The sequence below is a fragment of the Mirounga angustirostris genome, unplaced genomic scaffold (genome assembly GCF_029215605.1).
Source record: "Mirounga angustirostris isolate CCGP_5_RB_7025 unplaced genomic scaffold, mMirAng1.0.hap1 SCAF_8, whole genome shotgun sequence".
Classification (NCBI taxonomy): Eukaryota; Metazoa; Chordata; class Mammalia; order Carnivora; family Phocidae; genus Mirounga; species Mirounga angustirostris.
The window spans coordinates 2,105,724-2,124,576 of NW_026991716.1; the positions used below are offsets into that span (position 1 = coordinate 2,105,724).

The 18,853-nt window shown below is 49.4% G+C and overlaps 3 protein-coding genes and 3 non-coding genes across 6 annotated transcripts; 4 read left to right on the forward strand and 2 right to left on the reverse strand.

The window, feature by feature from the left end:
- Positions 1 to 1,048: 1,048 nt before the first annotated feature.
- Positions 1,049 to 1,693, forward strand: LOC135365672 (histone H3.1). The gene has a single exon (XM_064598458.1). It carries the CDS (start codon positions 1,076 to 1,078, stop codon positions 1,484 to 1,486), a length of 411 nt encoding a protein of 136 aa, XP_064454528.1. The 5' UTR covers positions 1,049 to 1,075; the 3' UTR covers positions 1,487 to 1,693.
- Positions 1,694 to 4,492: 2,799 nt separating this feature from the next.
- Positions 4,493 to 4,968, reverse strand: LOC135365663 (histone H2A type 1-E-like). The gene has a single exon (XM_064598449.1). The coding sequence runs from the start codon at positions 4,942 to 4,944 to the stop codon at positions 4,558 to 4,560; it is 387 nt and encodes a 128-aa protein (XP_064454519.1). The 5' UTR covers positions 4,945 to 4,968; the 3' UTR covers positions 4,493 to 4,557.
- Positions 4,969 to 5,230: 262 nt separating this feature from the next.
- LOC135365680 (histone H2B type 1-K) lies at positions 5,231 to 5,785 on the forward strand. Its single transcript, XM_064598481.1, has one exon. The coding sequence runs from the start codon at positions 5,271 to 5,273 to the stop codon at positions 5,649 to 5,651; it is 381 nt and encodes a 126-aa protein (XP_064454551.1). The 5' UTR covers positions 5,231 to 5,270; the 3' UTR covers positions 5,652 to 5,785.
- Positions 5,786 to 11,392: 5,607 nt separating this feature from the next.
- On the forward strand, positions 11,393 to 11,464 carry TRNAQ-UUG (transfer RNA glutamine (anticodon UUG)). The gene has a single exon. It is a non-coding gene; the product is annotated as a tRNA-Gln (tRNA).
- Positions 11,465 to 15,629: 4,165 nt separating this feature from the next.
- TRNAQ-CUG (transfer RNA glutamine (anticodon CUG)) lies at positions 15,630 to 15,701 on the forward strand. The gene has a single exon. It is a non-coding gene; the product is annotated as a tRNA-Gln (tRNA).
- A 2,562-nt stretch (positions 15,702 to 18,263) lies between these two features.
- TRNAM-CAU (transfer RNA methionine (anticodon CAU)) lies at positions 18,264 to 18,335 on the reverse strand. The gene has a single exon. It is a non-coding gene; the product is annotated as a tRNA-Met (tRNA).
- Positions 18,336 to 18,853: the final 518 nt, after the last annotated feature.

Here is an 18,853-nt window from a genome sequence, read left to right on the forward strand (position 1 = left end):
CTGGGGGGGAGGGGGGGATTCGATTCTTTAAGACAAAGAAATTATGGGGCGCCTGGGTGGCTCAGTCGTTAAGCATCTGCCTTCGGCTCAGTTCTTGATCCCAGGGTCCTGGGATCGAGCCTCGCATCGGGCTCCCTGCTTGGCGGGAAGCCTGCTTCTCCCTCTCCCACTCCCCCTGCTTGTGTTCCCTTTCTCTCTGTGTCTCTCTCTGTCAAATAAATAAATAAAATCTTAAAAAAAAAAAAAGACAAAGGAATTATGAGTAATTATGTTAAATTACAGACATACATGCATGCTTCATGCCCATCGCAGAGCCAGCCTGTCCACCCCCAAATTGAACAAGACAATAGGTTTGTTATAATTTTGAATTTCCAGGATAGCGGAAAAATAAAGCATGCTGTAATGGGATTGTCTTATATTATCTGAAAATGAAAAGGTCATGTAAGGATGTGTTTCTTTGTGAAATTCCTTGCCTTGGATTGCTCACATGCAAATTATATTTTTCTAGCTGAAAAATAAAAACAAATCTTAAATTTTAAGTATTCAAAGAATCAGAAATTGAGAGGAGAGGGTATAGAATTGACCTGTGTGGTAAGCACTAGCCAATTGTGCCGGTAATCATTGGGCATGTGGCTAGTCTGACTTAAGTGCAGAATCTATAAAATACACTATTCCGCCGTGTTCGTACAAAGTAAAAAGGAATGTAAAATATCTAACAATTGCTGACTATATGTCAAAATGAATATTTTGGATATATTGGGTTAAACAAAATATTATTTAAAATAATTGTTCCTGGTTTTACCTTGTTCTAATGTGGACCCTAGAAGAATTACTATTTCTTATGTAGCTTGCATTTATTTCTACTGGAAATCGCCAGTAGAAAGCGGACAGAAAACATATATATGAAGGTCATCGGCAATCATAGCAGGGCGTTTGGTACAGAAAAAGCTCGAGTCCTTAACCAATCCGGTTCCCGGTTGTGTCGACTGGTCCCCTTTTGTCCAATCAGCTCCTGGCTCTCACTATAAATGCCCTGACCAGTTTTCACTTCTTACTGGCATTGGGCGTTCAAGCCATGGCTCGCACGAAGCAGACGGCGCGCAAGTCGACGGGCGGCAAGGCCCCGCGCAAGCAGCTGGCCACCAAGGCGGCCCGCAAGAGCGCGCCGGCCACCGGCGGCGTCAAGAAGCCGCACCGCTACCGGCCCGGCACGGTGGCCCTGCGCGAGATCCGGCGCTACCAGAAGTCCACCGAGCTGCTGATCCGCAAGCTGCCGTTCCAGCGGCTGGTGCGCGAGATCGCGCAGGACTTCAAGACCGACCTGCGCTTCCAGAGCTCGGCCGTCATGGCCCTGCAGGAGGCGTGCGAGGCCTACCTGGTGGGGCTCTTCGAGGACACCAACCTGTGCGCCATCCACGCCAAGCGCGTCACCATCATGCCCAAGGACATCCAGCTGGCGCGCCGCATCCGCGGGGAGAGGGCCTGAGCCGCACGGTCTGCCCGCTCCTTCACAAAGGCTCTTTTCAGAGCCACCACATGCACGCTGAAAAGGCCTGTTTCCCTGTAATCTGTAGTGCAGTTTCATCTGCCAGATAGACCACATTTCCGGGCATTTTACAGTTTTGTTTTTAGAAGTATCTACTAAAGTTCCTTATAAGTGCATTTTCCTGTCTTGACAGGTTTGTGCTCTGGTTTATACTTCCCTTACTTTACTTGTTGGGCTCTGGTGTGCATCTCACTAAGATCCGCACACAACTTCGTTTAAGCATATGGGAAGACTACTTGCAAATTGCATCGTTTCCTTTTCGACTTTGTGAAGCAGATGGAAAGAAATTTCTAAATTGCATGGTACTTTAGAAATTGTGTAGTAAGATCACAACTGCTAACTGTTAAATCATCGACCATGATCCTGTTATTTGCCTTCCTGTAAGTGACTTCATCTTAAGTAGAACCTGTGATCTCCACAGCTGGAATTTAGGATGGTGCCAGTATTTTACCAGTTAGAAATGTCCTAATACCTTCTTCCAGGAAAAGAAAGTATTCTGTGTCCTGTCAGTAATCTGCCTTCCTCTGGAAGGAAAGGTTGATGTGAGCCCTCCCTCACGACTCACTTTCCCCAACACGCATACTTGAGGCCGTGGTGATCTAATCTAAGGCCAAATTCTAACCAGATTGGTATTCTTGAGTGTTAAGCAGTGCCTTCCTTTCATATGGGCTGGGAAACAGCACCCACAGAAGTCCCTGTCCCCACTGATCAATACTCTTGCCGGCTGGGCAGAGTCCCCTCTCCTGGAGATAAAGCAGTAAATTGAATTCTCTAAATTAGTCTTTTGGTTCTGATTATATGAAGGTTTATTCAGGAGCAGCAAGTGGTTCTAGTTAAATGTGGACATTTTTAGTTCTGTGGACACGGATACTCCATGCTTCTCAAAACACTCCATGTGCTAAACTGGTCATCTTGTGGCCTTCTACCTAAGCTCTTTCTGGGCTTCCAAGCTTCTCTCATCACCCCGTACTGGAACTTGAGTTTTGCTGTAAGAATGGCACACAAAAACAAACAGTGACACCAGATCATTTGGACTCGAGCTAATGTGGGGATGGTGGGGCCATCTACTAAGAAGGCCACTGGAGTAGTGATGGTGTTGACCAGTCGGATATGCATTTAGAGTTTCCTGGAGATCCACAAGAATGAACATGCACATCTGAGCTCAGGAGATAAGTCTGGGATGGAAGACTTAGGAGTCATTAGTATATACGTAGTATTTTAAACCCAGGGAGTGGCCTGCAGATCTGCTCTGGCTCCATCCTGTCCACTTTATTGCCAGTGTCAAACTTCATATCATTTGCCTGAACATATCACAAGCCATGAGTCTGATGCTCATTCTCTGTGGAGATCCCCAGACTTTCCTCTAATTCCCAATTTCCTTTAACCTTTAGATCAGATGTTCCTTCTCACTGATCTTACTCTTCTATGCCCTCCGAATATCCTGTACTTACGTCTCTTGCTATATTGTGTTTTAATTATTTGCTTTGTGTGATTTTCCCATTAGACTGAGTTTCTTTTGGATAGGCAGTGTTTTATTGGTGTGTCCTTAATGCACTTATTCACTGAATAATAAAAATTTATAGAAAGTATAAATACGTTAAGATTCAATAAAAGAGGAAACAGAAGAAATAGTCTTTGTGTCTCTGTTTCTTGAGATGGAAAAACTAGTAAGTGGAATAAATATTCCAATCCTTTCTGAGGTCTAGAATAAAAGGATTTGCTTTGCCTATATAGAAACATGGACAACATACCAGGATCTTTGACCTCACTATTCTCAAAACAGACTTTGGCTTTTCAGAAGTGTTCCTATTTTTTTCTTCAAAGTGTGGGTCTCCATCATCAAAACTTGGAATCAAGTTAATAGCGCTCAGTATCATCCTTGCGATCACCAAGCTTGTACTGCTATATTGAAGATCTCATTTGGCAATGTGGTAATGTATGTGCTGTCAGGTAGTAATATGGATAATTAGCACACTATAAATTGTACTTGAATACTTATAGTAAGCATCATTAAAAAATTCTTTAAAGGCAAGTTTTTTAAGATACAAGATTTACTACCTTCCTACTGACAACCCCAACGGGTTTCTGTGTGCCATTTATGGAAACCACTCCTGCATCCCCCCAAAGTTGCTTTGATTTGACAGTAAAATTTGTCACCCATAAACCACCCCCAACTAATTTGCAGATATGGACTTAAGTAACCATCTTGAGTCAATTTTTGTTCTTGTATATTCAATATAAATGACTTTGAAATAATAGTCTATTTAGTTCACAAATGTCAACTTGTTGGCAATGTATCCTAAATATTATAGGGAAGGAAAACAATTTTTCTTCTACTCTTCAGGTACCCTTCTACCCTACCTGGTTTAAGAAATAAATTGACATAGGACAGATTTAACAGGAGGAAAAGCACATTCTATTACATGCAGAGGCCCACTGAAATTTTCAACCCCAAAGAAATGACCGAGGCTGTTTTTATACTTTTTAGACAAATGTGTGAGGACTTGACAGGATAAGAAAACATACTTGGGAGGCTGAATTAGTGAGGAAATAGAAGCAGAATTTGAACTCAGGTAGATCAGTAAAATGTTAACAAGGTTTGTTTCTACAACTCCTCAGCCTTTAGAGTCCACTTAACTCTGGTGACAAGGATGTCTTTTTACCTTGGTATATATAGGGAGGGCATTTTTCACATAGGTTTAATTCCTGCTTTCGGGTTAAAGGAGAGGGTCTGAGTGTCTATAATCTGGCTGTTTCCCAAGTAGCCTCAACTCACAATAACCAATATGCCATTGTGCTAACTTCCTAGGGCGGGGGCAGCCCGTCCTTGGCCACTAAAAACCAATTCTGGAGTATGGACAAGGGTTAAGAATTAGCTAGGACTAAAGCCTAACTGGAAATGGGTTTCCCAAATCAACCCGTAGTGATAGCATAGAATGACAAGTGTCACCTTTTTAGGACTATAGAAGTGGCTCTGAAAAGAGCCTTTTGTTCTTTGTTTCTAAACTTCCTCACTTGGCCTTGTGGTGGCTCTCGGTCTTCTTGGGCAGCAGCACGGCCTGGATGTTGGGCAGGACGCCGCCCTGCGCGATGGTGACGCGGCCCAGCAGCTTGTTGAGCTCCTCGTCGTTGCGGATGGCCAGCTGCAGGTGGCGCGGGATGATGCGCGTCTTCTTGTTGTCGCGCGCCGCGTTGCCCGCCAGCTCCAGGATCTCGGCCGTCAGGTACTCGAGCACGGCCGCCAGGTAGACGGGCGCGCCGGCGCCCACCCGCTCGGCGTAGTTGCCCTTGCGGAGCAGGCGGTGCACGCGGCCCACCGGGAACTGCAGGCCGGCCCGGGATGACCTAGTCTTGGCCTTGGCGCGCGCCTTGCCGCCTTGCTTCCCGCGCCCGGACATCGCGGCCCCAGACGCACCGCGAGCAGCCGCCGAACCCAAAGCCCCGGCCCAGCACTTTTTATAACCCTGTCGAGCGCCAAAAGGAAGGTCGCGCATTGGCTAAGGCTGTGGCTTTGTGTCGCCCAATGGAGAGGCAGCTTTGGAATCCTTGCGTTCTGATTGGGAAGAACTAATTCTGACGTTACCCTGAACAGCCACCAATCAGAGAATACTGTAATTTACACCTTATTTGCATAAGGGCTTCTCTATAAAACGGACAAGTGGCGCTCTGCTCGCGCTGTCCCTTCGTCCCGTCTCTCGCCAGCACCTTCGCCGTCGTCCCCGCCATGCCCGAGCCCGCCAAGTCGGCCCCGGCCCCGAAGAAGGGCTCGAAGAAGGCGGTGACCAAGGCGCAGAAGAAGGACGGCAAGAAGCGCAAGCGCAGCCGCAAGGAGAGCTACTCGGTGTACGTGTACAAGGTGCTGAAGCAGGTGCACCCCGACACGGGCATCTCGTCCAAGGCCATGGGCATCATGAACTCGTTCGTCAACGACATCTTCGAGCGCATCGCGGGCGAGGCGTCCCGCCTGGCGCATTACAACAAGCGCTCGACCATCACGTCGCGGGAGATCCAGACGGCCGTGCGCCTGCTGCTGCCCGGGGAGCTGGCCAAGCACGCCGTGTCCGAGGGCACCAAGGCCGTCACCAAGTACACCAGCGCCAAGTGAGCCCGCCTGCAGCCGACCGCAACCCAAAGGCTCTTTTCAGAGCCACTTAAGTTTTACCAAGAAGGAGCCGTTGCGCTTTACATATTGAAAAACGCATGGTGTTCCGTGTATCACGAATCACGTTCTCCAGGAACACCTCGAGCGGGTCTCCGGTAAGTGGGGCCGGATGGGGGGCTTGGCGGTGCCTGCGTGTCGTCGCGCAGCACGTAACGGTGGCGCTTGGCACCACCCATCCCCAGGCCCAGTCCCTGCCTTTGCCGCAGCTAGACCTGATGACATTATGGATGGGAACCCTAAGGCCAAAAGTAAAAATTGGCGCGCTCCAGAGGGAAGGGGCGGGGACACAGTCGTGAACCCTTCACATAAGCTGAAAACTAGAGCTGCGCGGGCGGGAAAGCCTCACCGTTCTGGTTCTGCCTCCTTCCTCCTTCCAAGGGTGGAGGGAGGGAAGTCCCGAAGCTTTTGAGTCTCTGAGGCCGTCTTGGGTGGAGGTGAGGCAGTCTTTGCGGTGCCTTCGCAGGGGAAAGCGGCTGCTGTGGGGTCAGGTGTGAATATTTGAGGCAAGAAAAAGGAGGTAGCGAATGTGGGTCTCCGCTAGCTACTTGCCAAGCTGCAAATGCGAGCACAAGGTACAGTGAGGTTCTTCGGCTCCTCGGAATAGGAATGGAAAGATGGGCTTCTGGCTTGAGCTCCGCCACTTGCTGAGCATGGGTGTACTGAACCCCACTGAGTGCCGATCTGTGGAATGCACATACTGCTAGCAAACGCTCGGGGTACGGTATGGCTTGTTCCAGGGCCCGGGGTGTGCGGACTTCTTAGAACCGCTCTATGAAGTAGGTACAGTCATCTCCGTCTCTCAAATAAGGCAAAACAGAAGTAACTTTCCCAAGTTCACACAGCAAAAAATGGAGTGAATGGAATTTAGGCTTCCAAATTTTGAGTCCGTGCTTGTAGGATCTACTGTCTGTTTCATAATCCCCACATTTGTGAGAACGGCAAGTGCAAATGAAGACTGAAAACAGGCCTTTGCTTCTACCAGTCATTCTTTCATGGTAACTACTCATTTATTCAAATTTATTGGGCATCAACTATGTTCCCAGAGCAGGGCTAGGTTCTTAGCACAACAAGGCCACTTCTTGGCTCTGTGTCTTGCAGCAGATTACATAAGGCATGGATCTCTGTATCTTTCTTCTCTAAAATGGGAATAACTTGGAGATTATTTTGATAAATGTAGAGGGAGCTTGCAGCTTTTATTGTCTCAATGTTCATTTGTCTTTTTGCCCTTCTATCTTTTCATATGTATTAGAATCACATGACATCATAAGTGTGAAGACACATTATTACAATAGGAAAGCATTTTGCTACAGGAAAGCCAATAAGTCAATTATAGTCTGCCCAAAATTCTATTTATGATCTTCTGCCACCCTGTTGCAATAAGGTATTAACAAAACTGCAGTAATATTTATTTATTACTCTTTCCAGGTTCTAAAATAAATCTCTGTAATAGTAGACTAACTCAAAGTGATCAAAATTAACTATTTCTACCTTGCCTTCCAATAATCTTCCGTGACTTTACTAGCAAAGAAGATGCCCAAGTGGATTTTAAAATGCTTTTCTTGCTGCCCCCCAAAACCCAACTGTATTTCCTAAACCATTCTTCCATCCAATTAACTAACATTTTATTTTGCATTTACTGTTCACTGTAGGCTGCTCATTGTATGTTGGGTTAGGAATGGAAATTCCTGAACAAGACTCCGTGATCGTAATTCTCATTCATCACTGGTGGCCCTGAAAATAGGTAAAACTTTCATGGAGGAAAATTTGGCAATCTCTCTCAAAACACTGCATATATTTTTACACCCACAAACACCACCTCGAATGGCACCATTCTTGAAAATGTACAAAGTGGCCTATTACAGGGTTTTGCAACAGCCCAGTTTGTAGTACAAAAGACTAGGAGCAATCTGAGTGATCAAAAACAAGGGAATGAATTACAATGCATTATTCTATCTGATGGTAAAAACAATTGAGAATGCTCTTCTTCATAATAACAGTACCTAGTAATTATTGCTTACCAGATAATGTCCTAAATTTATTGCCAGATAATGTCCTAAAAGATTCCTTACATACATCCAATTATTTAATCTTTATAACAACCTTATGAGTTAAATTACTACTATGCCTGTTTTATAGATTATAAAATGGGGATTCAGAGAGGTTGAGTAAATTGCCTGAGGTTGCACAGCTAATGAGTAGTGAAAACATAATTTTTTAAAAAATCTATCTTCAGACGCCATATTTGTAACCACTGTATATTATCAGCCTTTTCCAGGTATTGATATGTGATGATTTCCAAGATCTATTGGCAAGTGCAAAAAGTACAGGGTAGTGTGTAGTAGAACTTTCTACATGTATGTTTATACGATTGTAAAGTATCTCTAGAGGGATACTAGGTAAGCTGCCATGGATGAAGGGAGGATCTTTTCAGTTGTAACCCTTTTATGTTCTTTGAATTTTAAATCATGGATGCATTGCCACTGAATGAATGAATGAATGAATGAATGAATCTGGGAATCTCCCTGCTCAAATATTGATAAAATAATATTAATAAATAAATGCCTCAGTAAAGACGTGTGTGGAAAGCCTCAGGAGCACAGGATAGATAATGTTCCCAGTAGGGGTGGGGGTGATACACAACTCTTCTAGGCAGATGAAGTAAGAAAATGGGTATCACATTCCAAGAATCAGTAGTAGTTGATGGGGCTAGAGTCTACAAGGGTAGGCAGAAGAGAGCAGCCCAAGGGACTGAGCAATGAGTCTGACGGAATGTTAAACCCAGGGCTTCATTCTGTACTAGGCACAGGCTCCTTAAAATGATGACAGGACCTCAGGATAAAACAACTAGGTAGGGATTGTGAAGAGCTTATCAAGTAAGATTCTGAAATATGCCAAATTCTAGATGCCAATATGAGAATGTATGGTTATTTAAGTGAAGCAGACTCTCAAATTATTTATTAAATCAATCCAGCATTCATAGGATTTCTTTGCTCCATAAGCATGAAGGAGAAAAAGAAAGTAGCACTGGTCTATTTTGGAACTAGTAGAGGAATCAAGTATTTATTACCAGTTGAAAGGAAAGACTTCATATGCAACATTGTTATCTTTGTAGCATATAATCAAATAAGCCAGGAGACCAGAATGGCACACTGCTCCGATCCAGGACTAAGATCTGTGCAACAATGTCTAGTATTTGAAAGTCCCAGGAGACTCCTTACAAATCAAGTGACACTCCGGGGTTTTTATTAACTGAAAATAATGGGGTTGCAGCTTTGACCACTGACCCAGAACTCCATGTTGGCCAGGCAACATGGTATGCAGACAGGGCCCCACAGAGCAGCCTTGAATTTATATTTTACATGAAGAAATAGAAAAGAGGTTGAAGAGGATTTTCTTTCTTACAAGAGAATTTGCATCCTTTGACGGGGCTTTGTCTTCTACCATCCAGGAGGTCCTTCTTTCGTATGTACTTATTGGCTTATTGTCAGTAAGAAGGGACTTCTTTGGTTTTTCTTTTTCTGTTTAGTATAAAAACATTCCCCATCTTCTTTCACGCAAGCTTTTTTTCTAAAATGATTTCCTTTAACCTCTCATTTTTCTCCATGAACTTACTCTTCAGTCTGTCTCAGAACATAGAACATGTTGACAAGATAGAAACTGTCATAAAGGTCTGAATAATCCACAGAGCTTGAGACTATGTGTGTAACAGGAACATAATTAAGCATCACGCATTAAGGGAAGAAGAAGAATATGCACATTGTTGCAAATTCCAGTTATAAGTCAGGCAAATCATTGGAGAGCCAGTAACTTTACCTCTGTGTGTACAGAAAATTAATGTATTTAATCATAAAATAGGACCATCTATTATACGGCAGGTGCTAGTCTAGCATTGAGGAGACACAGTGAAAAAAGCCTCTGAGAGTTCCTCTTCTTGTGGCACATCGAGGGGAAGAGGGAGCCAGACAATAGGAAATAAATTAATAAAATCTATAATATGTCAGCTCCTTGATGAAGTAGTTTGTATAAAATAAAGCAAGGAAGTGGATAAGGAGCTGGGAGTCACAGCTTGAAGGAAGGTATGCAGACAGGGCCTCATTGGGGATTCACTGGCATGGAGTGCTGAAGGAGTCACCATGGGGGGAAGCTACTCTGGGTGGAAGGAACAAGGGCAAAGTACCCCAGTCAGCTCCCTGCTTAGCATGTTCTGGAAACAGCAAGAGAGGCTGGTGTGGTTGTAGAAAAGGGAGTAATGGGGTGAGAAGTTTTGAGCTTCACATGTCTGCCTCTTTCTCTGAGTCCAACTTAATTCCTGCATTGAGCCTCAAAACTCTGAAAGTTTTTACATAGTTGAAGATAAGCTCTGCAAAATAAGAGAAGATGGCCCCACCTCCGCTAGGATCTAGATCTAGGAAAGCGAATGACATTCTTGTAAAACTCTCCCTAAAGAGGTGAAGTCTAAGAGGAATCTTGTTCCCAGCCATACATACCCCCAGCACCAAGACAGTCTGGAATGACACTGAGGGACTGATGTCCCAACGGATGGCTTTTTACTGCTTAATAGAATAACAATACGTGGTGCTTAGAGGATGTCTTTGGGGATTTTCTTATCCTTAGTCATCTACTTCATATTTTTAACTCTTCCCATTTCATCTGACTTTTGCAGATCCCAAGGCTAACAATTCTGTAAACAATCAACATTTTTGGAAGTATATAACAAGATCTTAAACAGGCCCATAAGAAGACATGAACACTGATGTTCATTAACATTACTTATGGTGACAAAAAAAAAAATTGAGGACAGTCCTCTTGGGCAGTACTGAGGGAGTAGATCTGGACAACTGCCGTTTCTAGAGGGTTTTGTGGGTTTTTTGGGTTTGGGGTTTGTTTTTGTTTTTGTTTTTGTTACTGTTACTGTTACTGCATAGTAAGCCAGCCCCAAATTTGGTGCCATAAAGCAAACCTTTTGCTATATTCCTGGACTCTGGTCAGGACGCGCTCGGGGATGTCTGGAGCCTCCGACGGGGGTTTTCCTGAGGTGGGTGGTTCCTGATAGAGGCGCTGAGGGCTAGAATCCTCTGCAGGCTTCTTCACTCACGGGTCTGTCCGTTGCCACCGCCCGTCCCCTGGGACTGCCAGCCGGAGCTACTGTGCGGGCCGGGCTTCGTCACAGGATGGTGGCCTCACGGCGGTCAGACTCCTCCTACCAGTCCGAAGGTGAATCTCCCAGGACACCCAGCCAGAAGCTGTCACCTCCCACCTCAGGATAAAAGTCAAAGCCCTAACGAGGCCCTACCCTGCCCTAGTTGTATGTGTGATCATTCGGGGTGGATGGAAGGGGACAAAGGCGGGAGCGGGAATGTCGCTGTTAGAAAAGGCCCTGAAAACCAGATGAAACCTACAGGTCCGTTTGCAAAAGCTGCGCCATCCTAAGCATGGTTCTTGTCTGGGACTGTCCGGCGACTCTCAGGACTTCCAGCCTCTCTGGTCCTGACCCGTACGAGCCATTTGGGCCCCACGCATGGAGACCACCACCCCTCACACGTTTTCAAAACACCCCCGCAAGGGGCGGGGCAGTGTGATCGGAAAGAGAGGGGGAAACAGTCCTTTAATAGTGGCAGTTGGGAGTCAGGCCTCCGTGCTGCGCATTCGTCACAAGAGTTACCCGCGAGGCAGCGGCCCCCGCCGGCCCCATGGTGTAATGGTCAGCACTCTGGACTTTGAATCCAGCGATCCGAGTTCAAATCTCGGTGGGACCTTCGCGAACCTTCTTCGCAGATTTCCTTCATTTTCTTCCTGCTCTCTCCTCTCTTAAAACTGACATTTCCCCCCGTAACCCAGCCAACACGGCAGCCAGAACGAGCACGAGTATTAGGAAGTCCGAGCCCGCGTGGGGCAGCGAGACCAGGGGCAGAGAGCGGCGCAGGGAGCAGCGGCGGCCCGTCCAGTTAGCGGCGCGGGGGCCCGGGGGGCCCGGGGGCGGGGCGGGGGCTCCCCCGTCGGCCCTGCTTGCCTCCCGGAGGGGAATCTGTGCGCACAACCGAGGACTTGGCCTTCGAAGGAGGGCCACGTCGCGACTGTAAGGCCGGAACGGGACGGGAACCTGGGCCGAGGAGCGGCCTCGGGGGCGCCCTCCCCGCGCGTCCCCCCGGACGCCCAGGGGACGGCTTCACGCCGCGCGGGCGGACAGGCGGGCCAGCCGTCTGTGGCCCCACGTCGGCCCTCGGGCCCGGCGCAGCTGCAGATTCTGGGGTTCTGTCCGCGTCCTCCAGGGACGCCGCCGCCCTCGAGGGGGTCGCGCTGCGGGCGGCCGCCCCCGGGCTCTCCGCGGAGCGTCCGCAGCCAGCGCAACCCCTCGGCTTCCGAGGGAGGGCCTCCGCCCTTCGATGGCCGCTACCTTAGCGGGCCCGCAGCTCCACTGCAGCCTCCTCTTCGCCGTCCCTGCCGCTCACAGGCGCCCGCCCCCGTTGGCGTCTAGTCACCAGCCGGGCTGAGCTCGGGTCCAGTTTCCCGCTTCCCCCTCCCCTGTCAGTTTTCATCCGCTGAGCGGCTCTGCGCTCGGCCCTCCTCTCTGCGCTCGGGCTGTGCGCTCCGATTCTCTACCCACTCCTCAAATACTAACCTGGACCTTTCAGCCCCTCTCCCGGAGGCCATCCTTGGCTCCCTTTACCTGGGCTTAGGTGCCTCGTCTGAGTTTCCCCAGGACCCCAAAGCCCGCTCTCATACCTGTCCCAACCGCTTGTTTAGTAGGCCCTCCCTCCTGCGCAAGATAGCGCGCTCTCCGGCGGGAGGGATCGGTCCTGGGGCCTGTTCACCTTTCAGTTCTCCGTCCCACAGCCCCTGGCTCGGGGCAGGAGTTCATCAAGACTTGCCCAGTGCAGAGCCCTTCGCCTACTCTGGTTTCATCATCCCAGAACCCAGAAGAGCTCTTGTCCATGCTTGGTTCCAAAACGTTCTGCTCGGCTTCCCCAGATTTCTTCTGACTCCTTTTCCTTCGAGGACCCCAAGTCTACACCTGCACTAAGAACAGGCTTTGCCCAAGACTGGAGCACAAGTCTCCGTGGAGATGAATTTCAACCATGACTTTTTTTTTTTTTTAAGATTTATTTATGTATTTATTTAAGAAAGAGAGTGAGCAAGCGGGGAGGGAGGGGCACAGTGGAGGAGCAGGGGGGAAGCAGACTCCCTGGTGAGCCCGGAGCCCAGACCAGGGGCTCAGTCCCCTGATAGGGAGATCATGATCTGGTCCGAAACCAAGAGTCAGAGGCCCCAACCATGACTTGTCTTAATGAGGCCACTCAGTAGCTAAAGGCAGGAGGGGTGGGGGGATTGGACCACTGTATTTTGCATGTTTTGGGGTGATAATTCACCTCAGGGAAGAAAGGCTCCTTTCGCTGCATACCTGCCCGGTCATCCTGAGGTCTGCATGCGCCTAGTTTTGATTACCTATTGGTTGTAAGGAGCCCAGCGCCTGTCAGGGGCCTAGCCTCTGGAAAGCACTAATTGCACGTTTGTGATTAAATTGAAGATTTGTGAGTGCTGCCCAGGAAGCACGGTTTTGGGCTGAAGGTGCCCCTATTTCCTTTCTGCGGGCTCAGGAAGGAGACACTGTCTTCTGAACCGTGCACTTCGTGGGCTCCTACTCATGCCCCACCTTGGCTCCCACCCCCGGCAGCTGAGGGAGGGAAGGAGGCCCGCAGGGGGCGGCCCAGGAGCAGCACGGATATCCTGTCTGCTAAACGGAGAGCCAGGGCTGCTCAAGTCAGGGGCGCCTTCTGGACCCCGCAGGGCCAAGGCCATTGGACCTGTTTTTCCCTTTGGCATTGGAAAATGTGATCAAACTAGTGTATTCATCTCTGACTAGTTTTGTCAAGAAATGAGAAATCTGCGGATTTCCCAGCGCAGGCTTAAAAGAATTTCCTTTGTGAGGACCTTTTCCCTATGCCTGCCAGGTTTTGACAGTTTGGACTCACCTGTGGAGGATTTTTACCCTCTCTCCCGAGGATCTCCTACCCCCTCTGTGCAAACAACGAACCGACCTTGACCATCCTCCACCTGTTCTAGCTTGAGGAAAATTCCCAGCCCAGCTTTCCAGAAAAGACCCAGCTGTCCAGTAAGAGCCGCCCTGCAAAACTCCCTTTGCAAGGGAATCCCCGAGAAGCCCGGTATTTACAGGGAGAGCTGCGCCTGTTTGCGGTGTCGGGGCTGGTTCGCGGCGCGGCGCGGCGCTTTACCGCCCGTGTCCACCAGAGGGCGCGCCGGCCGGAAGCGCGGCTCCGCGACGCCCCGAGACCCCGGGAGGCAGCCCCCCGCGCAGGCCGGGATTGCATCGCCAGCAGGCGGTCCGGCATCCCCAGGCTCCGAATCCCGGGCGCGCACCCGGGCACCCGCGCAGCCGACGACGGGGCCGCGGCCCTCGCTCCTACGCCGAGTGCAGTCGCGCCCCGAGCGGGCGGGAGGCCCCCAGGTAGCTCCGTCGGGCGCGCGTTCAGCACGGCGTCCCGCTTTGTGCAAGACGCGCCCCCTCCGCACACGCGCGCGCGTTCTCCAGGCCGCGTGGGCCCGACAGGGGGCGCCCACCCGAGTGCGGGCAACGCGTGAGTGCGGGGGCCTCCCGGGCGCCCGCTTTCCGTCTGGGAGGAGGACGCGAGGGCGCGGGGCTGGTGCGGGAGCGCTCCTGAGGGGCCCCCACCGCGACCCGAGGTGCCCCAGGGCCGCGGAGACCCTCCTCCCTCCTGGTCCCCAGTCCCCCCCGACAGGTGCCCAGCGACCCTCCTCCCGCCTCGTCCCCAGTCCCCCCCACACACACAGGTGCCCCGGCGACCCTCCTCCCTCCTGGTCCCCAGTCCCCCCCCCCACAGGTGCCCCGGCGACCCTCCTCCCTCCTGGTCCCAGTCCCCCCCCCCACAGGTGCCCCAGCGACCCTCCTCCCTCCTGGCCCCCAGTCCCCCCCCACACAGGTACCCCAGCGACCCTCCTCCCGCCTCGTCCCCAGTCCCCCCCCCACAGGTACCCCAGCGACCCTCCTCCCGCCTCGTCCCCAGTCCCCCCCCCACAGGTGCCCCGGCGACCCTCCTCCCTCCTGGTCCCAGTCCCCCCCCCCACAGGTGCCCCAGCGACCCTCCTCCCTCCTGGCCCCCAGTCCCCCCCACACACAGGTACCCCAGCGACCCTCCTCCCGCCTCGTCCCCAGTCCCCCCCCCACAGGTGCCCCGGCGACCCTCCTCCCTCCTGGTCCCAGTCCCCCCCCCACAGGTGCCCCAGCGACCCTCCTCCCTCCTGGCCCCCAGTCCCCCCCACACACAGGTACCCCAGCGACCCTCCTCCCGCCTCGTCCCCAGTCCCCCCCCGACAGGTGCCCAGCGACCCTCCTCCCGCCCCGCGGTCCGAGCACTTGTACTCGCGGGAACAGCACTCTGGCAGGGCGTCCGCAGCCTCCGGCTACCTTCGCAGTTAGGACCGTTGTTGGTGGAAGGAACAGATTCTGATAAGGCAGCGTGAGGACCTCAGGGCTGTGCCTCAGGTGGCTCCCCAGTAAAGAGCGACAATGGTCCCACCTCCGGGCGGCCGTGAGCCTGAGGTGAGATAACGCCACGAAGCACCTGCCACGGAGCCTGCTCCTCGGGGAGGGCTCGGGCTCCGCCACGGCCTCGCCCGCTTTCCAGCGAAGGGACAGGGGCGCGGGCGCCCAGCTCCCCAACCGCGTGGGAGGGAATTCGGGGCTGGAGCGGGGATTCCTGACGTCTGGGGTCAGGGCTGTTCAGTAAGACTCTGGTGTAGAAGGTGTGCAACAGGTGACCGTCCACATCATCCCAGTGGAGGAAGAGCAGAGCGTGCTTGTATGTACCTTTTAGACAGAAAGGTCAGGGGACTTGGGGGAGGAAAAACTGTCATCCAAACATTAGAAAGCGACATCAGTAAGTGGGCCCCATGGTGTAATGGTCAGCACTCTGGACTCTGAATCCAGCGATCCGAGTTCAAATCTCGGTGGGACCTCAATCTGTGTCTTTTAATTCGATTCCTAGCTCCTTTCTGTAAACTACTGATCATTTTACTATCTTTACTAAGTCCTTTCCATTCCAGCCCCTAGAAATTGTCATCTGCAGACCCATGACCTAAAGGGGGAGGAGGGGAGAAATCCCATCCGTTTCATTAAGTTTCAATACAATTTTCTTTTTCATATACTGTATACGTATGAAAAATTTTATACTTACTTTTTATTGATTGCATGCTATTGAATTTAAAGACAACTCAAACCAGAAGAAAAACACTTAAAATAGAAAGACAAACACTTGAAATAACTAAAAATCATATCTCAATTTTTATGTTCTTCTGTTTTAGACTAGTATGATAAGGTAATTAATCACAGCCTTTAAGTATAAAAATGCAACATTTGGGGACATAATTCTGTGACAGTTATAGAATAGAAATACTTTTAAAAGAAGAATTCATGAACATTTTTCAACTGTTAAATAAAAGCATGCCATATTTTTTAAACTGAGGTATAATTAATATATAACAGTTTCAGGTGTACAACATAATGATTTGATATTTATATATATTGTGAAATGATCACCACAATAAATCTAGTTAACGTCCATTACCATACATGGTTACATATTTTTTTTTACTTGTGATGAGAACTTTTCAGATCTCCTCTCTTAGCACTTTCATATATGCAATTCAGTATTATTTATGACAGTCACCATGATATACATTACCTCCCCAGGACTTACTTCTCTTGTAACGGGAAGTTTGTACCTTTTGACCCTGGTCTTCCATTTTGCCACCTTCTGTTTCCACAGCCACTGATTGGTTCTCTGTATTTATGAGCTCTTTTGTTTGTTTTTGTGTTAGATTCCACATACAAATGAGGTCATATGGTATTTGTCTTTCTCTGTCCTACTTATTTCACCAAGTATATTTTTAGAGAATGCTAGTCCATATCAAATTGTTAGAGCTTTTAGTTTCCAATGGACAAAATCCAATCATTGATTGGACTCTTTCTTCATGTCCAAATTTTACCATATGCTAGCCGTTACATTCTTTGGAGTGATTTAAATTTATGAGGACACCTTTTAGAAGACCACTGGAAAGCAATGTGTGAGAACACAAAATACCGTGGCAATTCATAAAGACTCCAAGGAATTAAAATTGCTTAAAGACACTGTTCTTGGTTAAAGCAATGAAGGGATGGGCCAAAGCAGCCCCCTCCATCATCTCCGTCAGACTGGTTCATTTCTAATTTTCAGGCGGATTTTTCACATGCTTTCAAAAGGTAAAAGTTTGCCAAAAAGTATACTCAGCAAAATGTTCTTCCCATATTCCTTTATACTCAATTCCCCCCACAACTATTACTACCCTCTAAGATAACCAGCTTCACGGGTTATCTAAGAATAATACTAAATGTGTAGGTTTTCCTAACTCCCCTTCTTAAAAAATGGTAGCATAGTGTAATGTTCATCTGCACTGGTTTGCCCACCCCACCCCCCCACTTAATAATATCTCCTGGAAATCAGCCTATGTCTTCTTTTGTAGCTGCACAGGGCTTCTCCTTTGAGTCTGTATGTCACTGTTTATTCGACCGATCTACTATACCTGGACATTTAAAGTTAATTAAAATGCTCTTAGGGGGTAAACAAGCAAAAGAAATTGAAGATGGTTGGTCTTGCCAAACAGGAACATCTTCACCACTAAACTGAGGGAACATACCAGGTCTACCTCATACACCTTCTTATTAATATTTTTGCTTTTGATATCTTGCTCTGTGAATTCCCATTGTTTAGAAGAGTTTATATTTTCCTGCCACACTCTAGGCACACATTAAAAATATTTCGATTAGTAATTTTCTCTCAATTTCTTCTGCAAATATATCAGAAAGACTATTTTTCTTCCTTGTTTGTCCATGGAATTTGATGCACAAAATGTTTCATTTTAATGTATTCCAATGTTTTCTACCATTTCACATTTAACTTCTTGTTTTTCTCATGACATTGCCAAGAATCCAGTTTCTGTGGATATGGACAAGGAGAGGCTATAAAAGACATCTTCCCAGTTAGTGTACATAAATTGCTTTAGAGAAGAATCTGCAGCCCATTACCATCAACTTGAAATGAATGTAATGAAATCATGCATAGAAATAGACAAAAGAGTGAAAGAAGCAGAAAACTCGCACCCAAGCAAAAAAGACAATATAGATTTACAGTAACCAACGGTCTCAGGCAAAAGTAATGTTTCTCCTTCAAGTGTAAGAAAATATGCAAGGAAATATAAAGTGCTATGCCACCTCGAGGTAGATTCTATTCACTGGAAGGTGGGTTAACCTGTTGGAAGCAAACACGGGTTTGTCACCTTCCCTTTTTCTCTTCTAGATAAGATTTGCCTCCACTTTGAAATGAGCAAGAAGAGAACTATACACTCAATTGGGGAGAAGGGTGGAAAATACCACACATATCTAGAAATCAGATACAATGTCAGAGATGAATTTTAGTTAAGGGGCATGCAATGCACTTACTTTCTGGGGCCACCTCCTTCCAGACACAGGGAGTCAAAAACGCTTAGCAGAGGATGGTTTCGATCCATCGACCTCTGGGTTATGGGCCCAGCACGCTTCCGCTGCGCCACTCTGCTCCGCGGAGAGTGAGTCTGCTCTTACTATTTACCATGGGAAGGATCAGGCCCTTAGGCCGCTTGTTTCACACTTCCCTTACTTCCTTCTTCTCTGCGCCTGGCTCCAGCCTCGGCCTCCGCAGGACCGCCTCCTCCAGGAAGCCGGCCGCGCCTCGGGGAGCCGCTCTGGGCCCAGCCCCCGCACCCTCTGCGGGCTAGGAGGAGCGCAGAAGCCCGGCTTCCCGGCCCCCGGAGCGGCTGGGAGAGGCGTCTGCGCGGCGGCACCACATGCCCTCCAGCCCCCCCGAACCCCATGCCCTCCAGCTCCCCGGGGCCCTCCAGCACCCGGACCCCCGTGCCCTCCAGCCCCCGCACCCCGTGCCCTCCAGCCCCCGGCACCCCGGGGCCCTCCAACCCCCGGACCCCCGTGCCCTCCAGCCCCCCGGCACCCCGGGGCCCTCCAGCACCCGGACCCCCGTGCCCTCCAGCCCCCGGACCCCCGTGCCCTCCAGCCCCCGCACCCCGTGCCCCTCCAGCCC

Excerpts from the sequence above, each read along its gene's own strand:
- LOC135365680 (XM_064598481.1), top strand. The coding sequence starts at position 5,271 with ATGCCCGAGCCCGCCAAGTCGGCCCCGGCCCCGAAGAAGGGCTCGAAG.
- LOC135365663 (XM_064598449.1), bottom strand. The coding sequence starts at position 4,944 with ATGTCCGGGCGCGGGAAGCAAGGCGGCAAGGCGCGCGCCAAGGCCAAG.
- LOC135365672 (XM_064598458.1), top strand. The coding sequence starts at position 1,076 with ATGGCTCGCACGAAGCAGACGGCGCGCAAGTCGACGGGCGGCAAGGCC.